Source organism: Acomys russatus, chromosome 20 (genome assembly GCF_903995435.1).
Source record: "Acomys russatus chromosome 20, mAcoRus1.1, whole genome shotgun sequence".
Lineage (NCBI taxonomy): Eukaryota > Metazoa > Chordata > Mammalia > Rodentia > Muridae > Acomys > Acomys russatus.
Window position 1 is genome coordinate 3,101,253 of NC_067156.1, and position 15,799 is coordinate 3,117,051.

Consider the following 15,799-nt stretch of genomic DNA (forward strand, 5'->3'; position numbering starts at 1 on the left):
CAAGCTTCAGTTGCTTTTATTTAGTAGGCTGTCCCTCTCTTCCCTGGAATATCTGGTGTGTGTGTGTGTGTGTGTGTGTGTGTGTGTGTGTGTGTGTGTATGTATGTGTGTGTCTGTGTGTGTGTATGTATGTGTCTCTGTGTGTATGTGTGTGTGTCTGTTTGTATGTGTGTGTGTCTATGTGTGTGTATGTGTGTGTGTCTGTGTGTGCCTGTGTGTCTGTGTGTGTGTCTGTCTGTGTATGTGTGTGTCTCTGTGTGTACTGTACTGTTAGGAAAGCATCCCACCTCTGTAATACACCTTGAATCCTCATTAGCTTCCCTTAAAGACTATATGGCTAACTAAATTGCCTAGACTGAGTTTGAACTCACTGTTCTCCTGTCTCAGCCTCTTGGGAAGTGGGACTTTCAGGCCTAGGCCAACAGGCCTGGTTTTGGGATCTCAAGTGTGCATTCTAGGTACCATTTCTGTCTGGGATCAGGTTGGAAGCAACACCTGATTATGAAGGAAGTTTTAGGAAAAGCCATTTACTTTTGGTTCCCAAAATTTCCTTGCAAAATGGCTTAAGGAAGGACACTGATCCTACCTGGGATGGCTTGTTTCTCGACTTGACAACGTAGAATTACCTGGTAGAAAGTCTCCATGAAGGCTTGCACATGTCAGGCTGAGCTGGGGGCATGTCTGCAGGGGTGTGGGAAGAACCCACCTGAGAGTGAGAGGCAGCGGTCCCAACAGTCCCTGGCTTGGGGTCCAGGGCTGTGTTAGAGTGGGAACAGCTAGCTGAGCAGTGAGCTTTCATGCATGTCTCTCTGCTCCTGGCTGTGGCTGGGAGATGATTAGATGCTCCAAGTGCCTCCCTTGATGTTCTGTGGCTTTTGTAGGGGTATTTTATCACAGTAAGTGAAATGAAGCTAGGACTCCCCTGCCCCCGCCCAATGGAGCCGCCCAGTGGGGACGTGATACTTGACACCGATTCTCTCTGCTCCCTCTTGGCTAGTTCTGAGAAACCCTTGCTCACTGAACTATCCCCAGCAGGGAACACTGGGTTCTGCACGGGCTTCTCTCTGCTAGGACAGCATTTTTTTTTTATCAGCAGCTCTTCCCAAACAGCGTCCCCTCAGGAGTCACTGTCAGGAGCACGGAGCACAAGCTTGTTCCGGAGCCATCCCCAGCTAAACAAATCCTCAGCCTCCATTTGACCTAAGAAGAGCCCTACTGAGCTCTGAGCCCTGTGCTCCAGACCTGGACGCCAGAATCTGGACTCTGCTGCAGAGAAAGGGGGCAATGGCTCTCAATTTCCTCTAGCAACCTCTCTGGATACATCCAGTGCTCAGAAGTTGAAAACGTTGTCCACCACAGGACAGACTCTCTTTTGCCCCCATCAGTGCTGGTCAGTAGCGAGGCCAGGTCCTGTGTCCTTACCCTTTTGTCCCTTCCTCCAGTCTTTCCCTGCCCTGTTTGCAAAGCCCTAGGGAATTGCCTGGAAGGGGAGGTGGCAAGCTTTGGGCTCTATGTCCTACTGTGGCTGTAGAAGCCTCATGCTGTCTGTCTGCTGAGAAGCCTGTGCTTCTTCCCATGGAGAAGATGGAGCAGATGGATGGAATACTGGACCCCTGCAGGTTCCAGATGCAGCAGTTCCCTAAAAAGAGTGGACTTGTATAAGCCATGAGTAACATGTATTCTCCCGGAAATGGAAGTAAGAGAAAAGGGATAGTTGGACTCTCCAAAGCCACGCCTTCCAACATCATTCATAACTTCCTGAAGGTAGAAGGCCCCCAAATCACAGCCACACCCGGACACTAAATGGAGTTGGGTGGGTCTGCAGGAGAAGCTGAGAGTAAGCTCTTACCTTCTCTTTTGTTTCCACTCCAGTAAGTGGCACATTGGAAGGACTCTCCGTGACGGCCCCATCCCACGGGGGCTATTCGCCAAGCCTTCCGTCTCTGCTGATTTTATCTCCTAGACTCCAGCGCGAAAGAAAGCTGAGCACTGGGGCCAGGCAAGCTCGCCTGCCTCCCTCGGCCACCCCCACGGGTCCTCATTTCCTTTCCTTTCTCTTGCAGCTCTTGCGGGATGAACCTCAGGCACCAAGGAGCATGGGGGCGTGGCAAAATGGGAAGTCCTGCCTGCAACCAATCAGCCCCCAGCCCAAGCACAGGGCGCTCCGCTTTGGGGACAGTCCCACCAGCCACTTGCTATTCAAACTTCCCCAGGAGCTGCTGGGGCCCAGGTATTTCTCCTTTTCTTTTTCCTTTTAAAATGTATTTTCTTGTTCCATCCATCACCAACTCAGAACCCGTTTTCCAATGTCTCCTGAGGATGTTTAATCCCATGACACCATGCTCAGGAAAGAAGTGTTGTTCGTGTTTTGGAGATAGTAATCTGCATAAGATGGGGGGCTGTCATGTGCTCTCCCCTCCCCCTACAGCTGGACTGGAAATGTAACTCCTGCTGCTGCCACGTGGCTGCTCAGGGCCCAAACAATCAGCTCAGCTCCAGCTGAGAATTTGAAGGTGTTCTAAAAATAAGGCTGATATCCCACCCACCCCAAAACTATTCATTATTTATGTGATAAATCACCTTTCTTCTCTTGTGTTCTGTACTGAATGAGAATTATTCTCTTAGGAAGCCCTGGTGCCAGATACGCCCTTCCCAGAGAATGCTTTCAGACCTTTTTTTTTTTTTTTTTTTTTTTTTTTTAATGCTAACATGTTGCATTCCTGTCAGGGAGGAGGGGCTGAGCAGAAATGCTGAGGATGTGGGAAATCCTGAGGAAAGCAAGGTCTGTCCTTCTCAGGTGTCGTGAAGGAGACATGAAGGGAAGGATGCCAAGCACTTCTTCAGACTTTCATATTTCAAGCCGAGGCAGAGGGCCCAGGGGGCAGACAGACCAGCTTGTACTCTGGCTCTCGGCCTCGCTTAGCTCCACACTGGCTGTGTCATGTGCCAGTTCAGCCTCTCTCTGAGATGAGTGCCAAGGTGGGTCTGGATAGGGAGGAAGTTTAGTCTGGGAAGGCGTGGGGGGGGGGGGGAAGGGCAGCAGGCCCAGGCTGGGAGAGTCTGAGAAGGGGTAGAGCCACCTTTGCAGAGTACAGTGGGCAGGAGTCAGGCTGCAGTGCAGTCTGCAGGGCCCCGAAAGGGAAGTAGAGATCACCTCAGAAGAGTCAATGTAGGCTATGAGTGTCTGTGTTCTAGTATTCCTGCCACACTCAGTAGATGTGAGAATGTGACAACTGGGGACTCCTCTGTGCCCCTGTAGCAGGCCTTCTTGAAATGGGCACATCTTTGCAGCCTTCCTATACAGCACTGTCTTTTTTAGGTCTATACTTCCCTTCTGGGTCGGCCTGACATTTTAGCGGATGAACTCATCTCTCTAGGCTCCATATTCTCATTGGTCAAAGGCATCTAATGCTGCTGTCCTGACAATGGTGATAGGCTGAAGTCCTCTCAGGGAGCCGCAGGATGCCTCATCGTACGACAGTTAGGAAGACCCAAAGGAAAAACCTGAGCAAGTGGTTGTTATGTCAGTTAACCTCATGGAAAGTCTCAGGACCTCTCATCTGCTGAACTTGGGCTTGTAGAAGACCAAAGCAGAAGGAAGGGGAGGGGATGTTCGTTAGTCAAGTCTTCTCCTGATGACGTCACGACTTCTGGGAAGGGAGCCCCCACTGTCCAGCTCTGCTCTCTTGGCCAAGCTGACGTTAACGACAACAATCACTCATCTTAAAGAAATGGCATCTGCAGATGCTGCTTGTCTGCCCTGTCCCCAGCTTTTCCCCCACTGCAGCTTCTCTCCCTGCGCCCCGCCCCCAGCACTTTCTCTCTGCATACATTTAGAATGGTGACTTGTCTACCTGCCCATGAGGCAACCCTCATGAGTTCTTATCCAGGTAAAGTGGGGGAGGGGAGGGCAGCAAGGCAAGCATCACAACATTAGCTAAGTTCCTCATCCCTGGGACAAAAAAAAAAAAAAACTTAAGAAAGTAGGGTTCCTTTGGCTCATGGTTGGAGGAAGCTGCAGGAACATGGCATCACACTGCATCCACAGCCAGGAAGCAGAGAGCCGGGTGGCCTGCACACAACTCACTTTCGCCTTTTCACTGAGCCTGGGATCCAGCCCATGGGGCGGGTTGCCTACATTGGAGTAGATCTTGCCTCCTCAACTAAACCTCTCTGGAAGACGCCTTCTCTGACGTGCTTCAGAGTGTGTCTCCTGTGTGGTGCTAACTGCTGTCCAGATGACAGTCCAGAGTAACTGTCACATTAGTAGATGCAGTCGTAAGCTACCCCGCTCCCAACTGTTCTAACCCTCGTGTCTTCGGGATGTTGCCAGCTCTGGTGTGTGCTGTTGCCCTCGTTCTGGCTATGTTTTCACCGTCCCCAAAAGCTGGTGGCATCACTTTAACCCTGCGATGAACATAGAAATGTACTTTTGAGCTCCTCTTCTTCCCTCTAGCAATAAGGAGTCACAGCTGGGCTGCCATATTCTCAGATGTGAGTTTACTGCTGCCTTTTTAAAATGTTAGTTAGTCTTTTCTACAACACTGCCTTAAGAAACAGTTCTGGAAGCAAATGTCAAGTCCAATCAGTGAGCCCACGTATGCGGAGTGCGGAGGGCCCTGGAGTGCATCCCAGTAGTCTTTTCAGTTGGCACAGGCAACCAGACACGTCAGGAGAAACAGGGAACAGTGGGATGTCTGGGCTATTTCCTTTAACAAACATGAGCTCTTTTTCATCGTGAATAATGTCGCGCTCTAGGAAACCTGTTCATCTGATGAACAAATATACATCTTAGCCTCACAATCTTGGAAAGCAAAGAATTAACAGTCTAATATCGCCTTCTACATCCAGATTCTACCTCTGAATTATTCATTTCCTCCTTAACTAAATTCTGTCACTATGTGTTGAATGTGCACTTTGTAGGAGGCCCTGCCCATATAGCTGCAAGCAAGAGAAACCTGCTCTGTCCTCTGGTGCGTTCATAGATAAGGACCCCAGGCAGTGCATGCAAGCATCTACTTGTCTCCTGTGTCTCTACTGCTTCAAGGAACCTGTTGGTGGCCCCATGCACCATAGACAACTCAAGAAACAAAATCCCATGGGTGCATCCTCAGTACCCAGCACAGTGCTTTCTGCACACTAAACACTCAGTAACTACCTGTTGGATGGTTACATGGTTTGATAGATGAGTTGATGGACAGATGCATAGGAATCTTCATATAAAGAAAAGCATGCTCAGTTCAATTAGGAAATGATATGGAGCTATCATATGAATTAATACGAGCTTTCATTGTTGGCTACATAATCTTTTGTAATTCCTCTTCCAGGCGAGCTGAGGTCTGGGGCTCAGAGAAGTGGGGAGAGTAGGAGGAGATGAGTCCATGCTCCTGTGCCTGTGTGTTAAACATGCCCCATAGAGAGAAAATGCCCATCTGGTGATGCCCAAGTCACATCCTCAGTCATCCTCCCACTTCCCTCCCTGTGAATGTACACAAATAAAAAGCATGCTTGTTGGGTTTAGACACTTTGTATTAGTGAGAGAGCTAAGCCAGACACACAAAGGCACACTTGCTGAGGGACCAAGAGCAGCCAGGAAACTAAGCAAAGAAGAGTAGAGCGCAGAGGGTAGAGTTTGTGTTCCACGTGAAGAGAAGCTCTATAGATGGCTTTGCACAATATTATGAATTAAATCATCCCTAGTGAACTGGACACTCAAAAGTGGTGAAGATAGTAAATTTTAGGTCATGTGAATTTTACCATAATTTTAATGTTGATTTTTTTTTTTAAAGTCCCAACATGTTCCCTCTTGTCACATGCTAGGACTTATACCACTAGCTAAATTTGCCATATAAAATCTGAGCACTTCTCTAACATAGCAAGGGAACTGTACAACAGCACTATTAACAGCTAGTGTGCTCCGGCTTCTGGCGGTCCCATGTCTCTGGGGAGCGGGCTCACTCCCACTTCTCTTCTGTGATGTAGGGAACTGCAAGCGTCTAGTTCCCTCCACTGCCCATTTCTTCCTCTTTATTTAAATTTTGGTTTGGTTTGTGGGTTTTGTTTTGTTTTGTTTTTGAGGAAAATATACCTGCTGTATAACTGAAATCTTCTAGGCATCCCAAGTTGGTGTCAAGCTTGTGATCCCCCTGCCCCAGCTCCGGAGAACTGGGATTATAGGCCAGCATGCCCAATTCTTGTTCCCTGTCTCTTCATCCACAGGTCACAATTTTCTTTGGACATACAGACAACATCCTCCAGAGGCCTGGTGTTCTACACAGGCACCAAGGACTCATTCATGGCTCTTTATATCTCGGAAGGACGTGTTGTCTTTGCTTTGGGGACAGAAGGGAAGAAACTAAGGCTCAGGAGCAAGGAGCGATGCCACGATGGGAAGTGGCACACGGTGAGAGCTGGGTCTGTGTGACAATGAGTTGAGCATCTTCAAATAATCCAAAACCCAACAGGGTCCAGTGTCCCAAACACTTGAGCAAAGACATAGTACCTTAAATAGAAAATGCCATACTTGTTCTCCTGTGATGCATTATAGTCAAAATACTAAATATATTTTATAGAGTTTCTGTCTATTTGTATATTAAATACAGATATATTTTCTGTTCAGACTTGAGTCCTATTCTAAGATATGTCATTATGTATCTGTGAACATTCCAAAATCAGAAAACAGATCTTAATGCCTATGTTCTCAAGTGTTTCAGAGAAGGGATCCCTAGTCTCTATTTCCAGCTGGTGTGGAATCTACTGTCTCAGTAGACAAGATTAAGAGTTCAGAATTAAGCTGGGCCTGGTGGTGCACGCCATTAATCCCAGCACTCGGGAGGCAGAGGCAGGCAGATCACTGTGAGTTTGAGGCCAGCCTGGTCTACAAAGTGAGTCCAGGACGGCCAAGGCTACACAGAGAAACCCTGTCTTGAAAAACCAAAAAAAAAAAAAACAACAACAACAACAAAGAGTCCAGAATTATTACCAGGAGCCCCAGCACATGCTCAGGCACAGCCTCTGTCGTTAGAGGCATTAAATGCCCAGCCTCTTGGGACAAAGACTGCCACACACACTCATGCACCATGTGTGGATGGCAGCAGGGCTACTTTACTTTCTGGACTTCCAAGCTCCTCTCTCCCTCTCTCTCTCTCTCTGTCTCTCTCTCTCTCTGTCTCTCTCTGCATCTCTGTCTCTGTCTCTCTCTCTCTCTGTCTCTCTCTGCATCTCTGTCTCTGTCTCTGTGTGTGTGTGTGTGTGTGTGTGTGTGTGTATGTGTGTGTGTGTGTGTGTATGTGTGTGTGTGTGTGTGTGTGTGTGTACTAGGCATTCTTTCTCAAAGCACAAGCAGAAAGCTTTCTCTCACTACATCCCTACCATCCTAACTCTTGCCTGAGGCCACCTCATTAAAAACAGCAGACACCAAGCCGGGCAATGTGGGGCACGCCTTTAATCCCAGCACTCGGGAGGCAGAGGCAGGCAGATCACTGTGAGTTCAAGGCCAGCCTGGTCTACAAAGTGAGTTCAGGATAGCCAAGGCTACACAGAGAAACCCTGTCTCAAAAAACAAAAACAAACAAACAAACAAAAAAAGCAGACACCAAAAAGTTAAAAGGAAGCCATGTTTTTCTACCATGGAACTGTTAATCAGAAAGCCTAAGTAACATGATAAGTTCCATTTATTAATATCCAACACATATGTAATGGGCTGCACTAACAACTGCCCTGACTGTAATGTCAGGTGGTAGTCTTTTGGGGGAAATGTTAGATTGAAGTTAGGCCACACAGAAGTCAGAATAGAGGTACTGTTTTAGTGGAGATAGTTAGGAAGAGGCTCCTGGAGAGGGGGAACCCCTACGTGAAGCCATGCGAATAGAGCTGGAGTTAGCTCACTGGGCAGATCACAAAGTTATAAGGGACAAGATTGGAGCAGGGCGGGGTGGGGCAGGGTTTTTATAACTTAAATGTCATAGGCCAATCTAAAGATTTGGGCCGTGTGTGTGTGTGTGTGTGTGTGTGTGTGTGTGTGTGTTACTTAACAATACTACAAATTGAGTCTAAGGCTTCACAGATGCCAGGTAAGCACTCTACCATTGAGCTAAAGGGTCTCAGTTCTTTACATTGACCTTGACCCTAGAGCCCTCTTGCCACAGCTTCCAGATAGCTATGATAGATCACCAAGCTGTGCCTTCAGGTCTGGATTTTTTTTTTTTTTTTTTTAATTTGTGATATAGGATCTCACTGTATAGCCCAGGCTGTCTTTGAACTCACTGTATAACCTAGACTGACCTAGAACTCGGGTGTCTGTTAGATTGTGCGTGAAGTGAAAGCAAAGGAGGAAGCCAATGTTGCTTCCTGTGATTTGGCCCACTGGTTGGGCTAGTGGCCGGGGCAGACAGAGAGGCGGAAGAAAGGGAAGGAGAGTGTGTGTCTAAGTGTGTGAGTAAGTGTGAGTGTGTGGTGAGTATGAGTGTGTGGGTATGAGTGTGTGGTGAGTGAGTGTGAGTGAGTGAATGAGTGTGTGAGTGTGAGTGTGGGAATGGGTGTGTGGGAGTGTAAGTGTGTGAGTGTGCGAGTGTGTGATGAGTGAGTGTGTATGTGAGTGGGTGAGTGAGTGAGTGGGTGAGTGAGTGAATTATTTGTAGACAATTTCAACCTGTCCTGATGGCCCTGGAAGTGGAGTCTTAGTGAAAGCCCATCCCACTGAGAGCAGACAAGGATTCAAACTTGTAGCAAAGAGGATGCTTGCCACCTGTGTTGCAAGAGAAACGTCCATTTCCTGCTCACTCCAGGGTCCTTGCCCTGACTTGGCCTCCCCTCAGCTCTGTACAGGCTGTGCGGACTTTTAGCTGCAATCTGTGCCCTTGGTTGTGCACCTTCTGTTTACATTTCTAGATCTGTTGTATCTGTTGATTCATCTACTTTCAAGCAGCTGTTCATTTAACTCTGCTTCATCGCAGCTGCTCAGTATCAGAGAAAGTCTCACAGAAAGCAATGGTCATGGCAATGAACAAGAGACAAGGCCTTTCTCCTCCTGGAACGCTACTGAAGAGTAGAAAGCTTTTTATTTTAAGTCTCCTATGACTACTAGTAAAACTTGGCACCACGTGGCAAAGGTAAACCTTTGATTCTTCTCTTCACTCTAAAGGTGGTATTCGGACTGAGTGGAGGAAAGGCGCGCCTGGTTGTGGACGGGATAAGAGCCCAGGAAGTCAATTTGCCTGGAAATTCAACCATCAGCCCCAGAGCACAGGTTTACCTGGGCTTGTCACTATCGAGAAAGTCAAAGGTAAAACTAGGAAAAGGTAGTTCTCAGTGTAAGCACAACTTACACAAGACACTAAAGACGTCTAAATCCTTTAAATGATTGTCTGCCATATGTAATGTTCACAAACACACAGAGAAAGTGCCCGCCTGCATTCCCAAGCCTATGTATGGGGTCCAGGCTGAGACATGGACATTGAAGACGTGACAGTGCGGTTCTCTGTGGTATTAGAAACATGACTCTCTTAGCGTCTCTTCCAGGGGTATTTGTTCATTGTCTTATTATTTTATGTGCATGGGTATTTTCTTTGTATGGATGTCTATGCACCACATGTGTGCCTGGTGCCTGTGCAGGCCAGAAGAGAGCATCGGATTCGCCAGTGAGTGGAGTTACAGAAGGGTGTGAGCCGCCATGTGGATGCTGGGAAGGACAGCCACTGCTCCTAACCACTGAGCCATGTCTCTAGCCTGGGGCCGAGGTTGTAGGTTAGGATGATGTGACCCAAGCTTTGGGCAGTCTCTGCCACTTTCCCAAAAGCAGTAGTGGTAGCTTGTACTTCCTACCTTACTGCCTATCAACTTGCTGTTGAATCGAAGTGTACTTTAAAGGGCTTTTTTTCCCCTTTATAAAAGAAAGCCAATGTCCTTTATCATAAATAAAAAGTAACCACAAAAGTAAGGTCATGGAAGTGAAGCACATCATGACAGTCTAGCTAGAGAGCCAGGCCTTGCTCATTCCTGTGGGCAGAAGACACTTTTGAGGAAGATGGTTCAAGACATGTTAGCATTGGCACAAAGCCAAGTGTGTCCTCTTTTCTAGTCAAAGGGCTCCTTGAAGAAGGGGAAGGGTGTGTTTGCAGCAAAGCCTGTGCTTGGCAGCGCGAGGGCCTAGGCTGGATCTCCAGGCCCAGACAGAAAACAACACAAAGGATGATCTTTACACCTGCATGTGTGCATCTTCCTGTTCTTCGGCATCTGAAATGACAGTGTCAGGCCAAGACTCACACTTCAGCATATGGCTCTGGGCAGTTGAGTGTCCTCTGGCACCAGAGTTACAATTTCCTGCCCTTGTCAAGTTTAAAGGGACCACAATCCTCTATCCTGTTCTCCTTCTGCCTCTCCTCCCACCCTGCAGAAGTGCTGACCGCACCTGGTGTGCCCTACATGCCTGACCTTTCTTGGGCCGTTTTAGGTCAGTGGTACTATGAACAGCTCAGGCCTAGGAGATATGCTTCACCCAAGTGCAGTGTTTGCACCTTCCTCAAGATCTGGGGACACCACCTGCTGTGATGTTTGCAGTGAGATAGGGAATGGCACAGACTAAAATCTAGCCCTGGGAAAAGATGTCATTAAAGCAAGCCTGTTTACCAGCTTAGAGTTCAGGGCTTCAGCGTGGCCCAGCCAACCTGGGGTAGCTCCATGGGGTACAACCTGGCCCACTCTTTGTGCCAAAGCTGTAGCAAGGAGTAAAGTATTGTTTTGTACTATATTCATATGTAGTAACCTTGGTAGCTCTGTCATATGCAATACATGCCGAATTTGTATGATATGCAATATGGTGTGTATGGCAGAGGCTAAGGGGGATGCTTACTGCTAACACTGACTTTTCTTCAACCTCTAAACCTATTTTCCTCTCAGAGAAGATCACAGGCTAGAAAGACTACTCAGAGACGTGAGTTAGGTATTTGTTTGAGCTGGATAGGTTCTTTTACAACCTTGCTAATCACACTAGTCTCCTCATCTGGGACAGATAGTAGCACCTGTTTCCAGTGGTCTATCTGAAGAGCAATGGATTTTATTATGATATGGTCTTTTGGCCCGGTTGTTTTTGGGCCTGTGTGGCAAGGCAAGACATCACATAGGGAACATCTCATGGGACAAAACTGCATGCCTTCAGGTGGCTAGGAAGCAAAAAAGTGAGGGAAGACCAAAACTCCCACTACCCCCTCGGATGAGCATGCCACCACTGAGCTCATTGCTTCCTAAGGGAGTACAACCTTCCTGCAATGCCACGGGCAGGCAAGCTCTCAGTGTGGCGTTTGGGACAGCTGAGATTCCAGCTGTAGGAATCCAGCAGTGCTTGCAAACAATGCAACTGCAGCACACCCTAGGGATTCCATGTTGGCTCCGGCCCGTCCTGTGCCGTCTGTGCTTGGTTTCAGATACAGAACTCCTGTCTAGCATGAGAAACATGAGGAAACTCTATTGGGTATTATTCCATTGCTACAACAAAATGCCTGACAAGGGCAACCTAGGGAAGTGAGGGTTTATTTTGGCTGCTAGTTCTAAGATACAGTCCCTGTGGTGTCAAGAGTGTGAGATGACTGGCACATTGCACTCACAGCCAGGCGCAAGAGGAATGGAGACATGCAACTGGGTTTCTAGTTGATGAAGACCTCAGCCCATGGGTTGGTGCCACCTATATTTAGGGTAGATTTCCCATCTCAGTTAACCCCATCTAGAAACTCTGTCACAGACGTGTCCAGTGGCTTACCTAGTAGATGATTCAGACATGCCTAATGGCTTACCTATTAGATGATTCTAGACACTGTCAAGGTGACGATATTAAAACATCATAAAAACTAATTTATGAGGAGGGCTTGCCAGCCACTTAACGTTGCTACCAGCACCACAAGCATCTCTAAAGTCACCATGCTCCCTTAAAATTACCTTTTAAAACTGACTATTGATGGGGTGGGTGCACAGTGTCTTCTTTGGACTCCTGGTTGGTAGTACACCAAGCATAATAGTATAGGAAGGTACCTTGCACTTTATTATTTGAGAACATTTTGGCCCCGTTTTTAGTCAGCTGCCTGGCGTTAAGCTATTGTGCTGGCTCACAAAGCCCAAGAAAAGGTTCGCACCTATAGAGAACGGTGATACATGTAAACGGTAAGGTGGAATTTTCCCCATGTGGCAGCTCAGTCTGCATGAAGCAGAGTTAGGTTGACCCACTTGTTCTTATTTGGGCACAGGCTAGCAACTTCCAACTTCCAACCAGCGCTTAGTTGAGCATCACCATCAAACGTTACCGTCCAACCAAGCCTCTGGTTTACAGGTTTGCCTGGACTCTGTGACAAGAAGCCAAGGGAAAACAGTCAGGACCCCCTGACTCTCTGAAGCAGGAAGAAGGAACCTGCTAGACTCTCCTTCCTCAGCCAAGCTGCATGCCCTTCACCTCAGCTTCTCTGGGAGTTTCACACCATGAATTTTTTATCCTCTGCTTCCTTACAGAGCCTCCCCCAACACAGTTTTGTGGGGTGCCTGAGGAACTTCCAGTTGGACTCAAAACCCCTGGATTCCCCCTCTGCGAGGTTTGGGGTATCCCCCTGCTTGAGTGGCTCCTTAGAGAAAGGCATTTATTTCTCCCAAGGAGGAGGCCATGTGGTCCTGGGTAAGAAACGGCTGCTCAAGTTCATGTCTGAAGAACTCTGTCCTCTTTCCTTAGGTACAGAGTTTTAACTGTTTCCTTCTCTTTCTCTTGGAAGCCAATTCCGTGTCCTTGGGGCCAGAGCTTAAGCTTGTTTTCAGCATTCGCCCGAGAAGTCTCACTGGGGTCTTAATACACATCGGAAGTCAGTCTGGACAGCACTTAAGTGTTTACATGGAGGCAGGAAAGGTATGTAGCAGGATGCTTGTGTGGAAGGGGAGAGGGAGCCAGGGGCTACTCACAGGCCCAGTAAGTCTGAAGGCAGGATACGGGTGGCACCCGACATTACATGAGACCTAGCTTTGGAGAGTAATTGTCCATTTTTCATCAGCAAGTCATCATCATCTTACTCTCTGCTTCGTCTTTACACTTGGGAAACCTCAAACCAACTGAGCTGAATTCTGGTGACGCCGCTTAATTAAAGGGACTTGGGGAAGCTCTTCAAACTCCTTCAGGCCCAGTCTCAGTGCCTATAAAATATAGATAATAATTCTACCATGCGGGTACTAACCGGGTCAGACCTTGCTTAGCTTCTGCGGTCAGACAAGACTGAGTGCATTCAAGGTAGCTGCAGACGAATGCGGCTCATTCTCAATCCTGGGGCTTTTGTCAAGATTGGAGGAAAGGCCATGTCCCCAACCCATGCTCATCCCTCACCTTAACTTCTCCTTCCATGTCTACATCAGGTCACATCCACACCTGGGGTCCTGAGCCCACAGAATCCACTCTGGACCCTTTATTGTTTCTCAGCAACTTTAATGCTCTGGTCTCCGTGGCTAAGCTGGTCGCGGGCCCCGCTCCATTTCCCCCTTGTTTTTTCGTAGACTCTTCCCTCCGTTAATGCTTTCGCTGCCTTGTGTCTCTGTCACTCACAGGCCTGAGTCAATCCCATTTTCAACAACCATGTTATATCTCTTTAAAATGAAATAGTTCCAGGAATCCTGTCTGTAGCTCAGGCCTTGGGTCAAAGATGAATATTGTACCATTTTCTTTCATTTAGCTTTCTATGATTTATTAAAATCAGAGAGTATATCCCAGATGACAGCCGCAACCCCTAGAATACTTTTTTTTTTTTCTATTTTCAGGGATCAAACCCAGAGTCTCTGACACTGTATGCAAGGACTCTATTTCAGTGCTCTAGACTGGTCCCCAGCCCCCATGGCATGTTTCTGAAGTGTTTATTATCATGTACTTATACACAATAATGGATTTCCTTATGATATTTCCATTTATGGAAATGTGTGCCCATGTATGGGCATAATAAGTTTAGATCATATTTACCCATGATTCTCACTTGGCCATTCCTGCTCCCCTCTTCTACTTCCTTGTCCTTGTGGGGGACCCAGTGAGTTCAGCTGCTTTTGCTCACAGGCACATGGGTGAGGGTCACTTCCAGGAGCACAGGCTACTTGCCAGTGCGTACACCTCTGAGGAAAATGACACCCCTTCCCCAGCAATGAGCAACTGCCCGTAGAGCCTTATGCTGAAGCTATAAGCATTACATCAGTGTGAGTCTGCAGTCACATGCAGAGGAGCAAGCAGCTGCCTGTGCGGGTGGAGGGCACGTGGGTGGAGGGCACACGGGTGGGGGCCACATGAGTGGGGGGCACGTGGGAGGAGGGTACGTGGGTGGAGGGCACTCAGATGGAGGGCACGTGGGAGGAGGGCATGTGAGTGGAGGGCACATGGGAGGAGGGTACATGGGTGAAGGGTACGAGAGTGGAGGGTATGCAGGGGAGAGTTTGCAGATGGAGGGTACATAGTGGCCGGCTTTTCAGAGAAGGATTTCAGGGAGGCTCTTCAGTGACAGCCTCCAGAAAGGAAGTAATGCCAAGAAAAAAAAAAAGACTTGGTGACCTTCATAACTGCAGAGACATTGGTTAGCTTAAAACCTGCTTCAGCGTGACCTGCCCTATGTAGTTACAGACAAATCGTATGTAAATTATTTATAGACACGCTTATTTTAGCATTCTGGTTTTATTTACCATGACTCAACACTTGGGGGATCCTGAAGGAGTCCCCGACCTGTAGAGTGAGCAGGTGGGATTCTGCCAACAGTGTCCCAAGCGCCTGGCTCCTGACACACATCCTGCCCAATACAATATGTAGCTTAATGGCCAGGCTGAAAGCCCTCTAATGTGCAGGCACCTGGGAGACTTATTATAACTGGCTGGGCATGGCACCAGGTGTGGACCCCCGCCAGCATTTTTTGACTTCTAAATTTCAGGTATCTTTGTCAGCAGAGGAGAATGGTGGGTATTTGTCAGTGACCTCTGAGGACTGAGGCGGGGAGTGCAGTTCTAGGCAGGACCTGGGTTTACAGTTTGGTTGGTTTACTTGGAAGGAGTGTGAGAGAGGAATTCTTTAGGAGCTTTGGGCGTTGTGTGGTATAGTGGGGGCCCTGGTACAAGTCAGGGCCCACATCTAGCCTGCTTCCCAGCTGCTTCCCTGTGTACAGGGAAGAGGGCAGGAGGAGGCTGGCCCCATGGGCTCCTCTGAAGGAAACCGCCAAATGCTTATATGTTTCAGGTCACGGCCTCTGTGGACAGTGAGGCAGGTGGGACCTTGACATCAATCACACCAAAACAATCTCTGTGTGACGGACAGTGGCACTCTGTGTCAGGTATGACATTGGCAACCTCTGGTGCACACAGGGAAATCCTTTGACCTGTGTTTGAACTTCTCAAAGGCAGCCTCAGTCCATCCACTGGGAGGACTGGGCTGTACCAGGTACTAATACCAGCCACATCCCACCCCCACCCAACCCCCAGTTTTCTCATCTGTTTCAACATCAACTGTGCTTAGATTATTGTATGGCTATTGCCTCCGGTTCCCCCATAGTGTGCTGAGTTTGGGGTGTGGAGGATTTTCCTCAGGCCAGCCCCACCTGGAAAACCAATGAGCTGCTTCAGTGTCTAAGGCAGTAATAATGTGTGGTGTAGGTTTGTGGCTCTGAGCTCCTTGAAAACAACAACAACAATGACAAAAGCCAAGACCCTGGGGACAGAGAGATGACCCAGTCTGTCACGTAGGAGCACGTCTTGCTCTCCTAGAGGACCTGAGTGTGATTCCCAACCCACAGTGGTGGGTGGGTCACAAACACCTGTATCT

The 15,799-nt window shown here is 48.1% G+C and overlaps 1 protein-coding gene across 1 annotated transcript in view; it reads left to right on the top strand.

Moving 5' to 3' along the window:
- Positions 1 to 15,799, top strand: part of Lama3 (laminin subunit alpha 3) — a 227,444-nt gene that overhangs the window by 208,979 nt on the left and 2,666 nt on the right. Inside the window, exons 68-73 of the mRNA XM_051163755.1 lie at positions 2,064 to 2,230; positions 6,220 to 6,403; positions 9,143 to 9,283; positions 12,493 to 12,652; positions 12,747 to 12,877; positions 15,218 to 15,311. Coding sequence (XP_051019712.1) covers positions 2,064 to 2,230; positions 6,220 to 6,403; positions 9,143 to 9,283; positions 12,493 to 12,652; positions 12,747 to 12,877; positions 15,218 to 15,311 — 877 coding nt within the window. The remainder of the gene's footprint in view (positions 1 to 2,063; positions 2,231 to 6,219; positions 6,404 to 9,142; positions 9,284 to 12,492; positions 12,653 to 12,746; positions 12,878 to 15,217; positions 15,312 to 15,799) is intronic.